At 41.0% G+C, this 20256-nt stretch overlaps 2 protein-coding genes across 2 annotated transcripts; both read right to left on the reverse strand.

The window, feature by feature from the left end:
- Positions 1-6497: 6497 nt before the first annotated feature.
- On the reverse strand, positions 6498-14098 carry kcna1a (potassium voltage-gated channel, shaker-related subfamily, member 1a). The gene is made up of 2 exons (XM_062462144.1): positions 13503-14098; positions 6498-13124 (listed from the first exon to the last, which is right to left on the reverse strand). The coding sequence occupies exon 2, from the start codon at positions 12909-12911 to the stop codon at positions 11433-11435; it is 1479 nt and encodes a 492-aa protein (XP_062318128.1). The 5' UTR covers positions 12912-13124; positions 13503-14098; the 3' UTR covers positions 6498-11432.
- Positions 14099-15005: 907 nt separating this feature from the next.
- Positions 15006-17702, reverse strand: kcna6a (potassium voltage-gated channel, shaker-related, subfamily, member 6 a). The gene is made up of 2 exons (XM_062462145.1): positions 15968-17702; positions 15006-15376 (listed from the first exon to the last, which is right to left on the reverse strand). The coding sequence occupies exon 1, from the start codon at positions 17432-17434 to the stop codon at positions 15995-15997; it is 1440 nt and encodes a 479-aa protein (XP_062318129.1). The 5' UTR covers positions 17435-17702; the 3' UTR covers positions 15006-15376; positions 15968-15994.
- Positions 17703-20256: the final 2554 nt, after the last annotated feature.

Consider the following 20256-nt stretch of genomic DNA (forward strand, 5'->3'; position numbering starts at 1 on the left):
GACAGGTGTCTGTGTGTTTGTTCACTGTTGTTGACTCTCTTGTCTTCTGTTTATAACCCTTATACAGCTTTAAAAATGCGGTTAGCGGTTATGAAAGGTTGACACATTTGCACACTTGATAGTTTGATTGCCTTGCAGATTTGCGGAAGATCATGTATATTGTATTTGACACTGCTTTAAAGGTAAGTGTTCTTCCACTAGGTGGCAGAGTACAATTTGACTGTCATTGATGAATTTCTGCAGTCCAACCCTGTAGAAAAAAACAAGGTCATAGTGTGTTGTATAGGTGTATATGGGGAAAGTGATATTGAAACATATTTTTACTATATATTTTGTATGTCCTCTCTTTCTCTCCAGGAGTCTAATGCAATTCTGTCAAATGCATCTATTAATTTAGAAGTGCAGTGAGAGACTTCTGTTTCATTTGGAAGTTTGTTAGCAGTTTTGTGCTTTTAATAAGTAATAATAATAGTATGTCATGATGTTTGAAGTGATTGGGTATGTGTATGAAAGTGTGAACATGCATTACTCAACCTTTAGCTCTGCACCCTGTTCCAATGCAGTAGTCTACTGCAGGAAAGTGGTCTGGGGGGAGGGTGAGGGTGTTGGTAGGCAGGATGAGAGGGAAATGATACAGTGGCAACACAATTGTCTTATCTTGTGTCAAGATGACATTTGGGATAGACTAGACTCTTAACAAAGAAACGTTTATGTATTCTTTGTAAGTTACTCATATATTGAAATTAGAGGAGGAGATGAGAAAATGAACCTTTATTACATCACAACAGTGGCACAAACACGCATGCCGGAGCAACCGCCAGAGAAACTGGATTCAGCATTTTTTTTAATCTTTCTGTCCTTCCTCCCAGGGCAGCCAGGAGCAGTTAAACAATGTATATATGTTAGTGACTGTATTTCACACTAACATCAACTAATTGTACATCAGTAATTTTGTATTTATTTCATTTAGATTGGTTCAAGTTGTTATTGCACCATGTTATCCGAGTGGGTATTCACACACCCCCAGTCTGCCCTCATCATCAGCCGGTGTCCAGGCTGGATGACTGGAGCTGACGCTTGCTGAGCTGCCCTCGGAGCCCTGTTGCCAGTCCAGTGCCCTGTGGCCAGATGCTGAGGAAGGTGTGTGTGAATAATGCAGACAGGCAGCAGATTTGAGGACTGTGACAATGAGTCAGCAGCAACACAGAGAGGAGGGAAGGCTCTGCTGAAAGTGTTGACTGATACACTCTCAGTTCACACACACACACATTGGCAGACAGAATCGAAGTAAACACCCAAGCACCGACCAGCTGGGGTAATCTTGCAAAAGTTGCACCTGTTATGTGTTCAGGAATATAAATCATTTGGTTTTGTGAACAGATAAATTACCTGTAGGAGGAGAAGATAGGCAACAGGGGGTCATCCAAACAAATCTATAAAGGATATCAGATTTCCATGGACAGTAAATTAGAGTGTGAGGACTTTGATTTGTTGATTACTACTGCTCATCCCATTACAAATGTGATTAGGTTGTGGTTCTGGTTAAGCTCGAGCAATTTGATGAGCAAGGATAAGAAGACCCTTTTGTGGGTTTGTTCATTTTCATAATATGAGGAGCATTCATCATAGGGTAATTACTATGATAAAGGTCTATGAACAAACATGAGAATTTGAGGAATAAGCAGTCTTCAGTTTCATATTGGTTGATTAACTTTAATGAGTTAGTAATTCAAAATCCCCCTGCATTTTTAAACAGTGGAAGTCAGATTCCTTAAGTGAGCTTAGCTTCTGGCAGAGAACATTTAGTTTTGGATTCTTTATAGTGTCTTGTAACAATTGGGTTGAAAAGTATTGATTTAATTACTGATGTGCTTGCTTTGCTGGAACTGCATAATCAAACTCATTATCATATTGCTTTCTGCTTTGAGACAAAGTGACTCAAGATACAATACTGAAAATGACATAGTGTTAATGGTAATAATGGTAGTGCACTTAGAACTATGATGAATCAACCCCAGTTGTACAAATGCTGCTGTTATTCTTCCCACTGTAAGTACAGTAGAGCGGCTCCAGTTTTGCAGCTGCATCAAGTTTTTTTCCACTGGGAGTTGAAATGGCAGAAATTCCAGAGTTGAGTAGCAAAATGCTGAAATCCTGCTTTACTGAAGGACTGCAGAGTGTGTAAAGGTGTGTGCTTGTGCACATGTGCGTGAGCGTGCATGCATGTGCAAGTGTGTGTGTGTCCGCACATTTGTTTATGTGTGTGCATGCTTGTGTGTGCTGCCACATGTACGGTATGTCTGTGGAGGCGACACTAGCTGCAATGCCTTTTGACCTTGTCGTCCTTTCCATAAACCGACGGCAACCGGGGATGTGGGGGTGTGGGGGGAGAGATGATGACGACATCATTACCTGGCCGGGGAAACCTGTTGGGACAGCTCTCAGCAGAAAGCCCTCTCTTCATTTGTCAGCCTCTATAAGCTGCAGAAACAATGGTGCTCACTCTGGTAGCTGCACACCTTACAACACATCCACGGAGGACCTCTATGATATCCTGACTGCAGCGACGCAGTAATGTCTCTCACCAGTAAAACCAATCCTAGTACAAACGAAAACAAGTTTCTCACTAAAACGTGGTGGGATAAAATATTTGCTTCTGCTGACGGTTCTAGGATATTAGTGGATATACATTGTTAAAAATATAAGTGCTATCTGTGGCTGCAGCTGGATGCATATTTCTTAAGAACACCCTCTGTTAATCTCAACAGCAGTCTGGTTAGCATGAAAGGGGAGAGGCTGGCTCCTTCATCATCACCCAATCTGTAATGGGTCTACTGGGTGACTCATGATCATGTCTTGTTTACGGCTATAGCTTTCGGTTTTCTGTAATGTCCTGTAGCTACTGGCAAGAGACAATGAGTAGGTATGTGTGACCTATTCTTTACTGTTCACTCATTTAACTGACATGACTATCAGAAACTTTCCGTCTGAACGGTGATGATGCTGACCTCAGCTCGATTGTCATTCTGTAACACACAAGTTACAGTAGAACTTTGATAATTCTGAGGAGTAGGTCAAGCCCAAGGTTCTTACCAATTGTCTGAATGCAGAGGTTTATACAGAAGTATGAGAGGCGATCCAAAATCAATCAAGGTTATGCACAGTGCAGTAGACCTTAAATGGATGACTTGCATGGATGAATCTGAGCCAGACAGCATGTGATCAATAGGGTGAGGGAGGGAATGAGGCTTAGGTGTTTGTTTTCTTCAGCTGTGAATTATGTCAATGGCCTCCAATGACTGGCAACAACCATGTGCTTGAGCACGTATGCGCATATCTGTGCTGTCACCCTATGTGGTGGTCGCTGGTTCGATTCCCGGCCGTGCCAAATTACGTTGTGTCCTTGGGCAAGGCACTTCACCCTACTTGCCTCGGGGGAAGGTCCCTGTACTTACTGTAAGTCGCTCTGGATAAGAACGTCTGCTAAATGACTAAATGTAAACATATTGGCTTAGCTCCTGAGGACTGCACCGTTATGTTGTAATCTAAACCGTAAAGGTCATCCGGCATGGTTGCTGCGACAATGCTAACTTTCCTCTTTTCTCCTCAGACCGCACGCTGACTCCGCATGCTGAACAGGCAGGAGGTAAGCTGAGATCTGAATCCTGGGTATCACATGGACTCATCTAGACTGGTGTACTGATCTACCCTGGAGGATGGACAGAAAGATGGATATTTTGATAAAGGGATAGTACTTGCAGTACAATCTAATACATAATAGCTACACATTTAGGCCAAAAAAGACAGATAGTTGCTGCTTAATGCAGGCTGCATTTTCTTCAGTCTCCTTGACTCTTTTTCTTGTTCCTATCCTTCATGGCTTTATCACTTGGTTGATGTAGGGCTGTCAGCGGCCATGGGTAAAGTACATTTAACTGGGCCTTTAGTGGTCTTCTACCATTTGTGGACTTCCTTAAGGACACAGGAGAATTATGAACAAGGCTTTAATTATTGAACAAGTGTGTCCAGCAAACCTACTATGATGGTAATGCAAAAATGTAGACCATAGCAAAATGGCCATGGGGAGGTGGTTTGGGGAGTGGGTGGTGGAGATGATCTGTTCATAATAGGCACACCATTGACTAGTCTACTTTATCAAAAATTGACAGTCAAAGAAGATGTGTAAAATGTTGACACCTTCTCCATGCACCAGTAAGTAAAAAACAGATTTTTTAAAAATTATAATAGAGACTTGTGGGATTTTATGCAATTTAATTATGCTAATCATCCTGGTACAGTCACAATAAAATAGAACTTGAGAAACTTTTTGGATGACGATAACAGGAATTGAATGACATTTTTGTCTAAAAGGGATGTGGGGTGAGTGTCTGTCTTTACGGAAATCAATCTAGAATATCAAGTGAGCCAGAAGCCTGACTCAGGAAAAACAGTCGTCCCTAGTGTGTGTGCTCAAGTGTGCGCATGTCTGTGTGTGTGTGTGTGTGTGTGTGTGTGTGTGTGTGCGCGTGCGTGCGTGTGTGTGCCTCAGGCGTGTGGAGGAGAAGGAGGAGGAGTGAGGAGGAGAAAGACAGGTTCTGGAAACAAGGGCTGACTGCTGTTCCACTGACCGACAGTCCTTCAAGTATAGCAGCAGACGGAAGGAGGATTACCATGACAGTGGCTTTCACCACAGTTTCAATTAAATCTTCCCCTCTCCTATTGAGACAGCTAGATGCATATAGTAAGAAATGCCTCCTAGTAGGGAGACAAAAACTTTTTTTTTATACATTTAGATATTCTATACATACTTAGAAACAACGCTGAAGTGTGTGTAAATTTGTGTTAGACACATTGTAGAAGTAACAAATGGCCCTTCTCACACATGGCAGGACACACATGCCTCTCACACATCTGTGAGAGGCAAAATGTGAAAGAAAAACAAAGTTTATGAAAACAGAGACATGGCAAGAGAGAAAGAAAGAGAGAGAGAGAGAGAAGGAGGGAGGGGGAATGGATGGACGAGGAAAGAGAAAGAGGGAGCAAGCTGCTTGTGTGTGTGGCATGCATGTACATCTGTCTGAGCTGAGGGTTGGTGTACTGTGTGCTACTGTGAAGCTGTCGAGGCTATTGTGCTAGACAGGAAAAGAGTGAGAGAGAATGGAAAGAGAGATAAAGAAGGGGGGACAAGAGGGATAGTGAGGAAAAGGGGAAAGAGTGTGCGAAAGAGGGAGACAGAGAAAGTATGAAAACGGGGAAAAGAGAGAAAGATGGGGAGACATAGAAAAATGGATAGTGAGAGAGAAAGAGAGAGGGTGAGTGAGTGAGAGGCAGAGAAGTAGGGGGAGAGAGGGATGGCGAAAGAAAGACAGAGAGGGAGGAAGAGAGAGAACAGTGGGACCTGTGCCAGCTCACCCCACCCCTGCCGCTGAAGCTGCTGCTGCCTGCAGAGTGAGAAGTGCTGCATTTCCTGAGGGCAATGCAGAGGACGAGGGAGAGGAGCACTCTGTTACCGGGGTCGCACTATCCCAAACACCAAGCCCAGCAGACCAACAGAGATAGAGGGAGCAGAGGATATATGCAGAGACAATTCAGACAGATGTAGGAAGAGAGGACAGAGAGAGGGAGAAAGAGTGCTGAGCTGCAGCATGCACCTTGAATGCAGCATTAGAGGACAGTGAATGAGTTAATCATTTTTATGTCCATGAAACTAAAGCCACACATCCAGTTTCATTGTATCTCACAGGTGAAATTTTGGGAAATTAAATATTGTCCATATGATCCCCAGAAGTGAGTAAAGTCACCTGAAAAGTCTGTTTAAGATGAGACTTCTCTCGAGGGAGAAGTTTTGTTTGGTGAACTTTAGAGTTCTAGCACAAATAGGTTAAGGAGCCATGATCCAAAGGTGTCATAGCAGAGGGCTTGCTGTTCCATGGATTTGAATGACTCACACATCAGTTCCCTGTGATGTGAGTTTAGATTAATCTACTACTCTCTATGATGAACAGTAATAGCTAGTTTACTGTTACTGTTTTAATGAGGCCTTAATCACAATCAGACTTGACCGGATTACGAATTGATTGTGATTCGACACTACCTAAAAGTATTGTATATGAAGTAGCGGTTTTGAAAGAGCCATTTGTGTTTTGTGCATTGCTTGTGTTTTGTTTTCTCCTGCTGTGTTACTCTGGGCGTAATCGGGGGACACAATATGAGAAGCCAGGGAAAAAAGTGTCATTCAGGAATCATGTTGAACTACTGTTCCTGCTGTGTTATCTGTTAATATAGACATTGATGAGATATCCATTTGCAACCCAGTTATGTACCTAGCCTGATAGGATATTTATAACAACCATTAACATTGAGTGTTACATTCATATGGGACTTTAAATACAGACAGTTCTGTAAATCATGTAAAGTTTAGGTTAAATAAAGCCCCCAAATCTGGCCACATAAGTTACTAAACTCTTCTCAAATTACAAAATGAAGGTACATGATCAGATCCTTAAAAATTTATTGAAGGTAATGTAACATGAAATTATAAGTGATTTAAGAAAAGAAATACCCTTGCATAGATCACAGACCATGCCTTTGTCATTAACTGACAAACAGAACACATAGCATAATCCTTGGAGACACAATGTGAAATGTAAAAAAAATAAAAATACATTTCCGATGTTCGTAGGCAAATGGATTTGAAGAAGAGCAAGGGTCAACAGTCCTTTGTGTCTTTTTTGCAGCTCCCAGAGAGCCACCATACATTATTTAGTGCACTTGGTCACATTCATATTATATGCATGCTTCATGGTATTATCAACTCATACTGTAACAGTCACATGTCTATCAATCCATTGCTGTCATCCCAAGATTGTGTCATTGTTGGTTACCTTTCCTCACCATTTTAAGTGAAGTCAGATTTGTTGCTTCTGTGAGTATTGCATGATCAGAATGAACCAAATTCTGTACAGTGCTGCCAAAGCAAACACATCGGGTCGTAAGAATAGGCTCTTTTGCTTTTTACAAACAAGAACATTTTTAAATCATACTGAAGTAGTGTGCATGTGTTTGTGATATATTTAAAGCCTTTAGTGCAGATGAAAGCAAGGGTTTTCTAATGATGCAACCATAATAGAGTTGAGATCCACAGTTTTGAAAATTAAAGCTCATGCAGTCTTCCATTGATCATGCAACAACGCGATCCGTTAGTTGCTGTAGAGATTTGTATCTATATATTTTTTTATGTTTGGTTCGTGAGTTGTGATGGGATTTTGGAAAATTCTCTTTGTGGAGTTATTTGGATGTTTTTTCACTGTTTCTTAAAACAAAAAAAAAGACAAAAAACACATCTTGATGCTTCTATAGTTGGTATCCACATCATTCAAAGTCATTGATAATAGCAGTTAGGTTTAACCATCATGGCTTACCAAAAGAAACACATTGAGTCTTTGATATTTCAGTATATGGCATGTTCTTCCTTAAATTAAAATAAGTTTGTCCTAGTATAGTGCCACAAAAACAAAAGACACACAATGAAAACGTTAATATTCATAATTGCTTTGACAATATATATATATATTGTAGTTGCTCTATTCTATTTTACTGTAGCTAAAATTGCATTGTTTTACTACTTTAAATAGAACAGTTTTCTTATATTGTGGTAATGTTTATGTTGTCTGTTATAGATTTTAAAGACCTTCTCACTCATGTTCTTGTTCACAGAAATCAGTAACAAAATGCAAAAATGTCTCTAAACAATATAAGCACCTTCTCTGCCTCTCTTTCACACACTGCACACCACACACAGCCATTCAATCCAATGGCTCAGTGCTTGCAGCCTCTTAAGTGCATTACTGGCTATTCCTTTGGGACTCTGCTATCGGCTGCTTTGCTTCTTCATCAGCGTTGTTCCCTGACTGGAAAACAACTCTTGGTGATCCCACTCTATGATGTTGAGTGGGTTGGCTAATATACACTACCTATATTTGGCCTGACCATAGGTTTTAGTTGCCTAACTCAAGCAAGGATTACTAACTCCGGCAGACCTCACAGATCTCAACATAGTCAACGACAATAAAAGCTCTGAGGTTTGAACACATAAAGCTAATGTTGTCAGTGTCTTCTCCTTTTAAATATAGATTCATTTCCGTTTCTACAAAAGAGTCTAAGAAACAGGTACCTGTAATTCTATTGCTGTAAGAATGCATTGTTTTGTAGAATGTTTGGATGTATAGCACCATACACATATTGCCCTCACAAATCAGTGGCTCCACTGGTGGTGTAAGGGGTTTCCTACGTATTCACTTGAACCTCTCTCTGAACTGTTTAATCATGGGTATTTAGTGGAGTAGGACGTTTGGCCAGACAGTGAATGACTCATCGAAATCTTCTTCAGAACCACACTCACAACACAATGCAAATGGGAAAACCATGTCTCTACTTGATGATATGTTTACTGCATGAATGAGGTCATTCTGCACTACATTTTGCATCTTTCTGGATAATCCCTCTGTCAGTGTGGCATTGGGGTATTATCTGTGTTTGTTCTTAGATTGGACAACATTCTAGCATTGATACCATTGTGGAATAGTCCTGAGACACCCATTTGTCACAGACCTCTAAGTAGGCTCTATAAAAGACACCTGAACTGATGCAAACACTGTTGTAAGTCTCTGGTAATACAGTAGGATCATGGCCAAATAAACAGGAGGACCTAGCCTATACCAATCAACCAGCAACAAATCAACTAGCAACTAGATTCACAGAATCAAAAATGCCTTGTGCCATAACTGTTTACATGGCTTTACAAAGCTTGCTTATCCAGGTCTTGTCTATTGGCTGCAGTGTGTTGAGTTGTTCCAATAGTGGTTTTCAATGGTCCACCAAGGTTAGCCATTGCACCAACTGAACACCAAAAGCTAACTGAGACATTAAGTTGCATTGAAATAAGGATACACAAAAGCAGTGCTAATAAATACAAATATGAAATGGGGTACAGTACTTGTCATCCAAATGACATCAATTGTCATAGGGATCGTTGTGTTCATCTCAACAGTGAGCATGATTTTAAGCAATATCAATATGTTGGATTGAATGTCCATGTCATGCATGACTCCTCAACTTACATGATAAAAACAGTGTGATAGCTGAGCTTACTATAAGATCTGGCCCTTGGGGAAAATGTTTTATTTGAACACGCAATGCAGAGAGCTGAAGGTCAAACTAACAATAAAGATTCATCTAACAAGGCATGAAGCGTGCTACCAGATGTTTTGCACCCGGGGTGCGTAATGCCCAATAATTCAAATTGAACTGAAATTGGACCATTGTGGACAACCATTTTCAAACATTCCACTGTCCCTCTTTGACAAATAAACATAACAACAAAACTGCTTTCAGGCATTGTATTTCTATGGATTCGCAATAATTCAAAAACTGCCCGATTCAGCAGTCCAACAGACCATAAATCACATGTTTTTTGGAGTCAGTCTATTTATGTTCTACTAAAGCCTAAAATTTTTTGATTGTGCGTAGCTTCAAACGAAAAGGGCTGGGGATAAGGTGGGTTGGTACACTGTTCATCATAAGTGCTTCTGTACAGGCTTGTGTATGAAATAGGGCTAATCTAGAGTTCAACATGGCATGACCACAGTTTAGGTGCCATTTTGCATATGGAAAAAAGAGCTCTGCATTGGAGTAGACTACATCTCTGCAGTTAGTTTTGCAATGACCTCACTGAGGTAGACATTTAAAAGATTTATGGCACAAAAATCTATATAAAAAGAAAGGCCAACTTAAAACAATGAATATTCCCTTTTCATTTTGATTTAGATGGACAGGTAAAGTACTCTAGGGTGTTCCAGTAGGGCAAGTGCATGACAGCATAAAGTTGTACCATATTTTTTGTACCAAACATTCTTTCACTGTATCTATAATCTTTAGAATCATAACAATAATCCTCGACAACATCTTCAACGACAATAACAGCATAGTTAAAAACACAGGAACTGCACCAGATCTGCTCAACTGCATGAATGCCGTTGTACACAGAGGCACTTTCTTTGATCCTGTTGGTGAGAGGGGTAAAGGCACTAGCAACTAATGTAAAAGTAATTATTTGCAATATCTAACATAACACTTTTTAAATTTCTTGTTTTTTTCCCCAAAATTTTGAAGTGAAATGGAAGCATGACTCATATGTTAACTTTTCTTGTTCAAAGAAGGTCCATGCACTGCGCTATTGAAGTAATACTGTAGGCCTAACTGGTGCTTACTATGAGTAGGCTATATGCATTTTGATAATATTTCTTCAGCTTCTTTGACTGCCTGTTGAATTAGAAAGTCTGCATCCCCGAGTTGGGTTTGGATATATTTTGTCACATTTCAGAAACGTCAAGGATTTTGTTTCCCTAGTTTCCCTGACAATATAGGACACCCAATGTGCCTGAATTGCAACAAGCTGTATATTGATGTCATGCATTAAATATACTAGGATACTTAGTACCTTAGTCGATAGGCCATAATGCAGGTTACTTTATCATGCTATGATCTCATTTATTTACTTTGTTCCCTTAAGGTTTAACATTCAGTCTCTAGATACTTCTAAATTATTTGCATTTTCAAATTAAATCTAACCAGTGCACTCTGTTAAAACGAATGAGAACGGGGTAATGAGTTAAGGGATCCAAAAGAACATCTTTACCATTATATGAGGTAATGTCTCACGCATGCCAATATCAAATGGGGAGTCTTTCTAAACATGCTCATGTGAAGCTCTTTTTTATAATTGTGCTGTCTTGCATCTAAAGGGCATGGCATTGAATCACTTGGTGATATCATAATTACAGCATCTGCTGGAAAATAGCAGCATTGCGGATGTCCTTGAGGCAAGTAGACCCTCTTTAACATCCAACCAGGAGATCAGTCTTTTTCCATTAAGGTGCATTGCTGGATAGTAGATCATAAGTCGGGAAGGGGGGGGGGGGGGGGGTCAACCTCCAGGCTCCGACCACTGATCTGCAGATGCTTGCATGTATCTGCAGAGTATTCTGATGCATTTTCCTAGATGCATTGTGCAACTTGCTGAAATGTTATCTGTAATCCATGCATAACGTTTAATGATCACGCAGGTGTCAGATAGAACAGTCATTGTGGCTGCTGTTAGTTGTCCAGGGCTCAGACGCGGGTGTTAAATAGATGTTCGTTTTTTGTTTAATGTTTTTTGTTGCAATATATGTGTATATTTGAAAGATTGTTTCAAAGAATTTATTACTCTACCTGTCATATGCTCTAATAGATTATTTTTTTCTGGTTCCTTTCAGTTGCTGAGCTTGGTTGTAGTAATGCTAGAGCGCTTTAAGAAGGTACATGAAGCATTCAAACGGATGGTTTATTCCATGTGACAGCATCTTTGAGGTCCCACAGATTCTACTTCCGTTTTACACATCTGTCAGGAGTTTGCTTTTGTTTACACAGTTTTGGTTGGCTATAGTGCAATTGCCAGTTCTGAGATTGGCCTCCCTAAAGTTGTCGATGCTATTATTTATGTCTCCATCAATCTCCATGTATTCTGACTTGCTGACGGTTGATGAGCTACGGCGGCTAGAATTGGTTTCAGATATATTTGGATTGCTTACATTTAGGAGTTGGGCCTGCTCCTCTCCCTCGGTCTCCCTGTGGTAGAAGTAGTTGAAGTTGGACACAATGACAGGCACTGGGAGCGCAATTGTCAACACTCCAGCGATGGCGCACAGAGAGCCTACAATCTTGCCCCCTATTGTAACTGGGACCATATCCCCATATCCCACTGTTGTCATTGACACCACTGCCCACCAGAAAGCGTCCGGGATGCTGTGAAAGTGGGACTCTCCCTCTTCTGCCTCAGCAAAGTATACGGCACTGGAGAATAAGATGACACCGATGAATAGAAAGAAGATCAGCAATCCAAGCTCTCTCATACTGGCCTTGAGTGTCTGGCCCAAAATCTGCAATCCTTTCGAATGTCTTGACAGTTTAAAGATTCTGAACACTCTGACCAGACGAATCACCCTGAGGATGGCCAGAGATGTTGCCTGTTCTCCTACCCCTTCTTCGGCGTCGTTGGGGTCTTCAGCCAGCTCCGTGCCCAGTGTGATGAAGTAGGGAATGATAGCCACTATGTCAATAGTGTTCATCATGTTCTTGAAGAAGGCCGCCTTACTGGGACACGCGAAAAAGCGAACTATCAATTCAAAGGAGAACCAGATAATGCAGAGTGTCTCGATTATGAAGAAAGGGTCGGTCAAGATATTTGGTTTGTAGTAAAAAGTAGTGTTGCCTATTGTCTTTAACCGACCTCTTGGGTCCTCTTTCAGTTCAGGCAAAGTCTCTAAACAAAATATGACTATGGAAATCAGAATGACCATCACAGACACTATTGCAATACCTCTAGCAGGGCCAGAACTCTCTGGGTGTTCAAAGAGCAGCCAAATTTGTCGCTGAAACTCCTTTTCTGGCAATGGGCGTTCTTCCTCTCTGATGAAACCCTCATCCTCGCGGAATTTCTCCATCGCTTCGACCCCGAGCTCATAAAATTTGATCTCTTCCGAAAACATATCCAGCGGGACGTTCACAGGTCTCCTCAGCCTACCCCCAGATTGATAATAGTAGAGAATAGCGTCAAAGCTGGGACGGTTTCTGTCAAAGAAATACTCATTTCTCAAGGGATCGAAGTACCGCATCCTCTTCTTGGGATTGCCTAGCAATGTTTCTGGAAACTGTGAGAGAGTATTTAGCTGCGTCTCGAATCGGAGCCCCGCAATATTGATGACCACCCTCTCGCAGCAATCGTGGTCATCGTGGTCAGGGGGATATGTGTCCTGCGGGTGCCCAGGCACCGCCGATGTCTCATCCATGTTATCTCCCGCAACGACAGTCATCTTGCAGGTTAACTTGGAGCTCTGCAGGAGTTGTGGAATTCCGATTAAAATAATGTAGCAGGCATTCAGTAAAAAAAATCCACGTTGTTCCCCTCCCCTTATTTGTTGTCCTAGTCCCCAGACTGGGGAGTAGCTTGCTTTGCCTTAGTGCGGCTCCACTGCGATTCTCGCTGACTCGACCATTGCTGCTCCCCGCTGCATCTGCTACTGCCTCTGTCACCCAGTCAGAGAAAAAAAAGAATGGATCGAACAGCGGAGATATTTGCCAACTCAGCAATTTCTGCCATCTACGTGTTTAATTATTTATCTATTCTGAACTTAAACTGGCAAATTTAACAATAACAAACTATAGTTTTACGGGTTTTTTTGAAGGCCTACATAGCCTATAGATCGTTAACTGACAGTTTCATTTTGTTGTAACCTACCACCCCATTGTTTTGACGCATATATCACTAACCTATTGACATTTAGTAATAGGCTAACAAGAAAATGCTTGTTATGCCAAACATAGCCTATAAGATCAAATTAATAAGGCATTTAATACATTTTAATATCTTAGGTTGCTGATCAGCTTCCAGTTCCTCTGCTTACCTTGGGTTGATCTTGAAGGGTCCTGAAGGAATGCGCCTTGTCCGCGAAGTAATTCAACGCTAGGACACCGGTGGCCAGTTGTCAGACCTGTGTTCATGCAGCCTAGCACTTAAGCCAAGCGGATAAAAAAAAAGATCCGTGCAGAACCGAAATAAACATTGCCTATCACTTAACCATTATCTCTCAAGTCAACCCCACATTTCCTATTTGTCTACATCTTGATGCAGTTCCTTCACATACGATGTAAAGTCTGGAGTGAAGGGAAATGCGTAAAACACCAAAAACGAAGTAAAGCAGCCAAGTCAATGAGCCGCTTGTGCGCCGGCACTTTGGCGTGAATGGCTTATACCGCAAGAGAAATTCTTGTTCTGCAATTTAGGCGGGGAGATACATTAAGGGGCAATAAGCGACCCCCTGCCATTTCCAGACATGACCGCATCAGCAGAAATTACCTGTTACGAGTAGACAAGATGACGGTCTGAATGTGTTTTTCCTCGCCATATTGTTAAGGTAATGTAGACTCGAGGTGTCTCTAATTAGGGGGGAATCGATTATGGAGGAGAGAATAATTTCTTAATTTTGTTCTGCATATTTTTGTAACGCATTTCACATGCAAGGAGAGTGGTGGTGGAGAAAGTGCGTGTGTATGTGTGTGCGTGTATGTGTATGTGTGTGTAAAAGGGAAGGGGGGGGGGTTCGACGCAATGCAGACCGGCTGTACTAACGCTGCACGCTGCCACGAGTGCTCTATTGGCTACACCACAAAAACAAGAACATTTGTGTGCCAGCATTGGCGCAAGATCTGCTTTGGTGGCGAGCTGGTTCAATAATAGGCTAATCCATTTATTTAGCTGAGTCAGAATGTAAATAAGAACGTTGTTTTGTGTAGTAGGCAAATATTATTTCCACCAATAGACTTTAAAATTAGGCTAAAGGACTAAATATATATCTGTAAGGTTACGATGAAGTCACTTTTCAGTTGATACATCTCAGGTTCATGTGGTGTGAGAGAATAAAGCGTCTTCCTAGGATTGGCTTCATCACCATGGACAGCGCACTGCGAGCGGTGCAGAAGATTATTCCTCGTTTAGCTATAGTCTTTTCGGTATTATCCCGTTATCTCGGCGTTATCCCGTCAGTCAATACAGTTTTAAGTTTAAGGCACACAGCAGCGAGTTCATTTTAGGACAACGTTTTTGAATTGTGCTTAACAGCCCTGCCCAAATCATCGCAATGCCCTCTAATCTGCTATTAGGCCTACTACAGGCAAGTGATGAGTAGTCTACAGTAGGCTACACGTATAGCCTACATCAACACGAAACTTTCATTAAGTTAAAGGGTTGTATTACAATATAAACTAGGTCTGAACTTTTAGAAGACTCACCCTTTCTCCTTCATTTCTTGCATTTTTCCACACAGCTTGAAACCACGTGCGTAATATTTTAGACTAGCCTATTTGTTAAAGCTGGCAATATATATATTTTTTAATAATTTATTGTCAAGTTATTTATTTTATCAAAACATCATATACATGTACAAATAATATGTTATAAAAATAGATCTGTAATTTCATATTAGGCTAAGCGATTCATCTAAAGAATTTATATTACAGAATGTATATTAGGCTATGCCTGCATTGGCTAGCTTCACAACGTTATAGGCTACATCACTTAATCTCAAGCAGTGTGTCTAACAACTTGAATGCCTTGAAGACAGGCTACTGCAAAGATCTGCGTAAAAATAATCCGTTTTCAAAATGTAGGCCTAAATACGGTAAACAACATGTACTTTTCAATCCATTGGCATCTGGACTGAAGAATGTCTGGATTTTCTTTCAGGGGCAGAAAGGCAAGTATTCCCTTGTCTCGAGACTCCTGCAAGTTGAAAGAAAGGTATCATAACTTCTGGAGAGTTTAATCATTTTCAACCAGGAAACAACTTTCCAGCAATGTCTTGCAACATGCCGTTCACAATCGGAAATCCTGGAAGGAAGGCCTAATGTGCACTTGAAACTGTCAGTTTTACTTCTCCAACATCCATGAATCAGTCAACATTCATATATATACAAGTGCAATACACAGCTTAGCTTACATCTAGGCTATAATAAAAGGAGAGAGATCTGTACTTTAGTGTTAAAGTATATTTCTATCATAAAAATATGTCTAACCTGAGAAGTATGCGCCATCACAATTTAACCAGAGTGTGGCGCCAGCGGTTCAGATATTTGGAAGTGTTGCAAACCACTAAACGCAGTGCCGGGAAAATTAGCTCCATACTACCTGTTTAATAGGCTAGGTGTCCATAGATAACTCAGCTGATGTAGGCTATCACCATGACTTAAATTATGTAATACAATCTTAGATACATGTCTAAACTATACGCAAACACGGAACAAATGGGCCAGTAGGCTATGCTTCATTACAAATAGCCTATAACAGTAGGCTATATAGCAATATTGCACTTACCAAGATAGATAGGCCCTATTCTCACGTTTAAACGTCTGTCAGTTTGCCAGTGTATGTTTCAACGGGGTTGAAGGTGGAATATCGCATAGTATCCAAATCGTTCCCATCATCCAGATATTCTGTTTTAGTAGGCCTAAACGACTGTATGCTGTCACTTGAATTGAATTCCCCGAATGATTGCTGTCCGCAAGTCACGTGTGTATATTTAGTATTTTCCCCCTGGTCATGCTCTCTGTGATAGAAATAGTTGAAATTTGATACGATGACAGGGACAGGTAAGGCAATTGTAAGCACCCCAGCGATGGCGCATAAAGATCCCACTATCTTGCCTCCAATAGTTTCTGGGTACATGTCTCCATACCCAACTGTGGTCATGGACACCACAGCCCACCAGAATGCAGCGGGGATACTTGTAAATCCTGTTTGTGGGTCGTCAACCTCCGCGAAGTAAGCGGCGCTGGAGAACAAAATAACCCCTATGATCAGAAAGAATATTAACAGTCCAAGTTCTCTCATACTTGCACGAAGAGTTTGACCGAGAATTTGAAGACCCTTGGAGTGTCTCGAAAGTTTGAAAATCCTAAAGACTCGTACCAGACGGATAACTCTGAGTATGGCTAAAGACATTGCCTGTTGACTATTTCCCTGCTCGGTTTCAGCGAGATCCAGGCCAAGAGTGATAAAATAAGGTGCAATCGCAACAACGTCAATAGAATTCATTAGGTTTTTAAAGAAAGCTGCTTTGCTAGGGCACGACAGAAACCTCATCAGAAACTCAAAGGAAAACCACACTATGCAGAGAGTCTCAACCACAAAAAATGGATCCGTAAAAGGATTTGTTTTTTTCTCGTGGGTAGTTCCATTTGAAACAAGATGAGACACTACACTGTGTTCTTCCCGGAATTCCGGCAAAGTCTCCAGACAAAATATGATGATGGATATCAAAATCACCATAACTGAAACTATAGCAATAATTTTTGCAGCCCCTGAGCTATCAGGATACTCGAACAACAACCATATTTGGCTTTGAAACTCATTCTTGGGCATTGGACGTTCTTCCTCCTTTATCAAACCTTCATCATCCTTGAACATTTCTATGGCCTCCTCCTCAATTTCGTAAAATTTCATTTCTTCCATGAAAATGTCAACAGGTACACTGACGGGTCTCCGAAGCCTTCCTCCAGATTGATAGTAATACAGGATGGCATCAAAGCTGGGCCTGTTCCTGTCAAAAAAGTATTCATTTCTCAGAGGATCAAAGAAGCGCATCCTTTTCCGTGGATCTCCCAATAGCGTTGAAGGGAAACGGGAGAGTGTCTTCAATTGAGTTTCGAAGCGCAACCCAGATATGTTTATCACGACCCTCTCGCTGCACTCCTGGTCAGCCTGTTCCAAGTCGCACACATCTTGGAATAAGGCAGCAACTACCACAGTCTCATCCTGGTTCTCTTGGGACACTACAGTCATATTTTACCTGCCAAGGGTAATGGTTCACTCACCCAAGGCCCCTACACTCGCTTTCTCAGGTGCGATGTCCCCTCTCTTCAGTAGATGTATCCACGTAAATTTAAACATAAGCGCTCAGGAAAAAGTTGACCCCAGCATGTGCTGAGTCTTGTAAGAAAAAAAGCTATTCTCTCAATTTTTTTGTCCTTTTGAAATGTTCTACTAATTGTCAAAAGATCTTCTCCTCGTCTTGCTCATGGCTGTGTAGGCTACAGATGACAGGCATATTATCCCTATTTTAAACCCCAAAGCCCTCCCCATGTTGACTGACTTGATGACACTGCTGCACAGTCCCTGTCACTCTTTCTCTGTAGTAAAGCAAACCTTTAGTAAACTCCACTTACACAGAAATGTTTTCCAATGGTTGCCTTGATGACTGTCAAACTTTTAAATGACCTACACTCAGTATTCTTTCACTTATAATATAATATAAAACGGAATAACGACAAGTAAAACAGGTTGTAGATTTTAGGTCTTTATTTGTCGAATTTATTGTTTTTGTAAATTAATAATTGAAGGTCATTGAAGTAGAAATCTATGCAACTCCTCATGGACTATGCGGTAGTGGAAACTGCTGGCATGACTGACACTTGAGTACCCACAGAGAATAGTGTCCTAAGGAAGCCACAGCCAAAATAACACTCCCCAGTTCCAGTGCTTAAAGGGTTGCATTTTACAACTTGGAACATGGGGCCCCTTGAAGAAATTTGACCTACCTAGCCTTTAGATCATTGAGAGATTCGGGTGTAAAAACATACACTGTATGTACACTTTGCCCAATTTAATACTAAGTTCAGTTCATCTACCATCCCCACAACTAAGATGGTGAACAAATGGGTCAATTTTAAACTTCTCAAAAAATGCATGGTTCATCACTCAGTCAAGATCTTAAATTATTTACTGTCATACAGTATAATGTATTAATCAGTATTTATATCTCAGAACACTGTGTACACAAGTGTCCCTCACTGCTCACTGTCATGTGCTTGTATTGCATGTATTGACCACCTGTTTATATTAATAAATATAATATTTGTGAAATGACAATGTTGATTCAAATGTAAGTTTCTCTGCTCATACACATGTTCACAAGTGAAAAAGGGCCACACCAACAACACATGTAATTGAGTGGTTGTAATTCTAGAAACGTCAGGAATGAATGAATGACAGGCACTCTGGGTGTCTACCGTGGTTTCCCGGAGCTCCGTTAATCTCAAAGATGGTTGGAAAGTAGTAAGTGTCATAGGTGTTTTTGTGTCACTTGTCAGTATCTCTTCCTTCCTCACTTGTCCACTTCGGTATTCAATCTTGGCTATTCATGCACGCAATTGACCACCGTTCATAAGAACTGCTTTATCCATAAATGCCACTGAAAGACCAGCAATTCAATGGTGCGGGTGGTCGGTATTTATACCACGGAGTGAGTTTAACCAATTTGACTTGGTTACATAATCAAAGCTGGAAAGCAGAGGAAGGAGAAGAGTAATGACTAGGATAAGGGTGCGATCATGTTTGTATATGGCATAATGACTATTCTTGAGATTGAGTATCTTAGGTGAAGGTGTGGGAAGGATCTGATTAGCTGATGGTCATAAGTTCTAGGATCCTGTCATGGTAGATAGTAGATGTGGTGGGGTATTTGCCTCCCAAAACTCAGTTTTATCTAACTCCAGTGATATCTGACACCATGAACTCAGATGGGCATTCTCCATTACAGACATGAGGTAATCACTTAGAACTTCTGTCTGACTTCCTTGACGTGTTCGGCATGTGTTGTTCAAATTTCTTCAAACTGGGAGTTTATGTGTGTGTTTGCTCTTGGCATGCTATGTACAGTATATTACAGTAAAGTGCAAATGCGCATATGTTATAAAACAGGATTTTTGCAAGTCAGTCTGCAGTCAACAGCTCCAGATAACGGCCTTCAGATCATTTCATTCTCATGCCAACTATGTTGTTGGAAATGAAATAGGGGGCAGTTGACTTGGCCTGATGGATGCAGTGCAGGGACTGCGATGACAGGGCCTCAGTGAGAAGGATGAGTGCATGGGTGACTTGAGCAGCTTTCCTTCCATGCAGCAGTCTGTTTCAGTGACCATTCAGACCAAGGTTTCTGTTGTGGACTTTTTAATTTAAGATTTTTTTGTTGCTGTTCTTGTACAGGTTAAAAGTCAGGTCAACAAAATACTTTAAATGGAGCTAGATGTAGCTCATGTGTGACAGGTAGCATACTTGTCTGACTTCACCGTCCAGATTTTTACAAGACTTTTAGTATGGATAGAATTAATGACAATGTGTCATTACAATATAGTTTCAAATCCTATATTGAAGTTGACGTGTGTCATTGTGATTGCATTTACAGTTTATATGTATTATCCAATGCATTGTAAATATGAAATGCTAAAATGACAAGAATTTACATTTAGTCATTTAGCAGACGCTCTTATCCAGAGCGACTTACAGTAAGTACAGGGACATTCCCCCGAGGCAAGTAGGGTGAAGTGCCTTGCCCAAGGACACAACGTCATGTGGCATGGCCGGGAATCGAACCAGCGACCTTCTGGTTACTAGCCCGATTCTCTAACCGCTCAGCCACCTGACTCCCTTGCCCCTTGTCACCTGACAAGAATGAGCACAATTTATTTTAATTAAGAGTGTGAAATTGTTGGCTGAATCAAACTTAAGCCATGTTTATGATATTCTCATTTGCCGCTAGAGTGTGAGAAGGACGCCTTCACGCAGAAGTGTCTCAGGACCAAGCCTTACTTTCTAGTAAGGAGACA

The sequence above is a fragment of the Osmerus eperlanus genome, chromosome 5, assembly GCF_963692335.1.
Source record: "Osmerus eperlanus chromosome 5, fOsmEpe2.1, whole genome shotgun sequence".
Lineage (NCBI taxonomy): Eukaryota > Metazoa > Chordata > Actinopteri > Osmeriformes > Osmeridae > Osmerus > Osmerus eperlanus.

What these genes read in the sequence shown, in the direction of transcription:
- kcna6a (XM_062462145.1), bottom strand. Translation starts at nt 17,434, where the DNA reads ATGACTGTAGTGTCCCAAGAGAACCAGGATGAGACTGTGGTAGTTGCT.
- kcna1a (XM_062462144.1), bottom strand. Translation starts at nt 12,911, where the DNA reads ATGACTGTCGTTGCGGGAGATAACATGGATGAGACATCGGCGGTGCCT.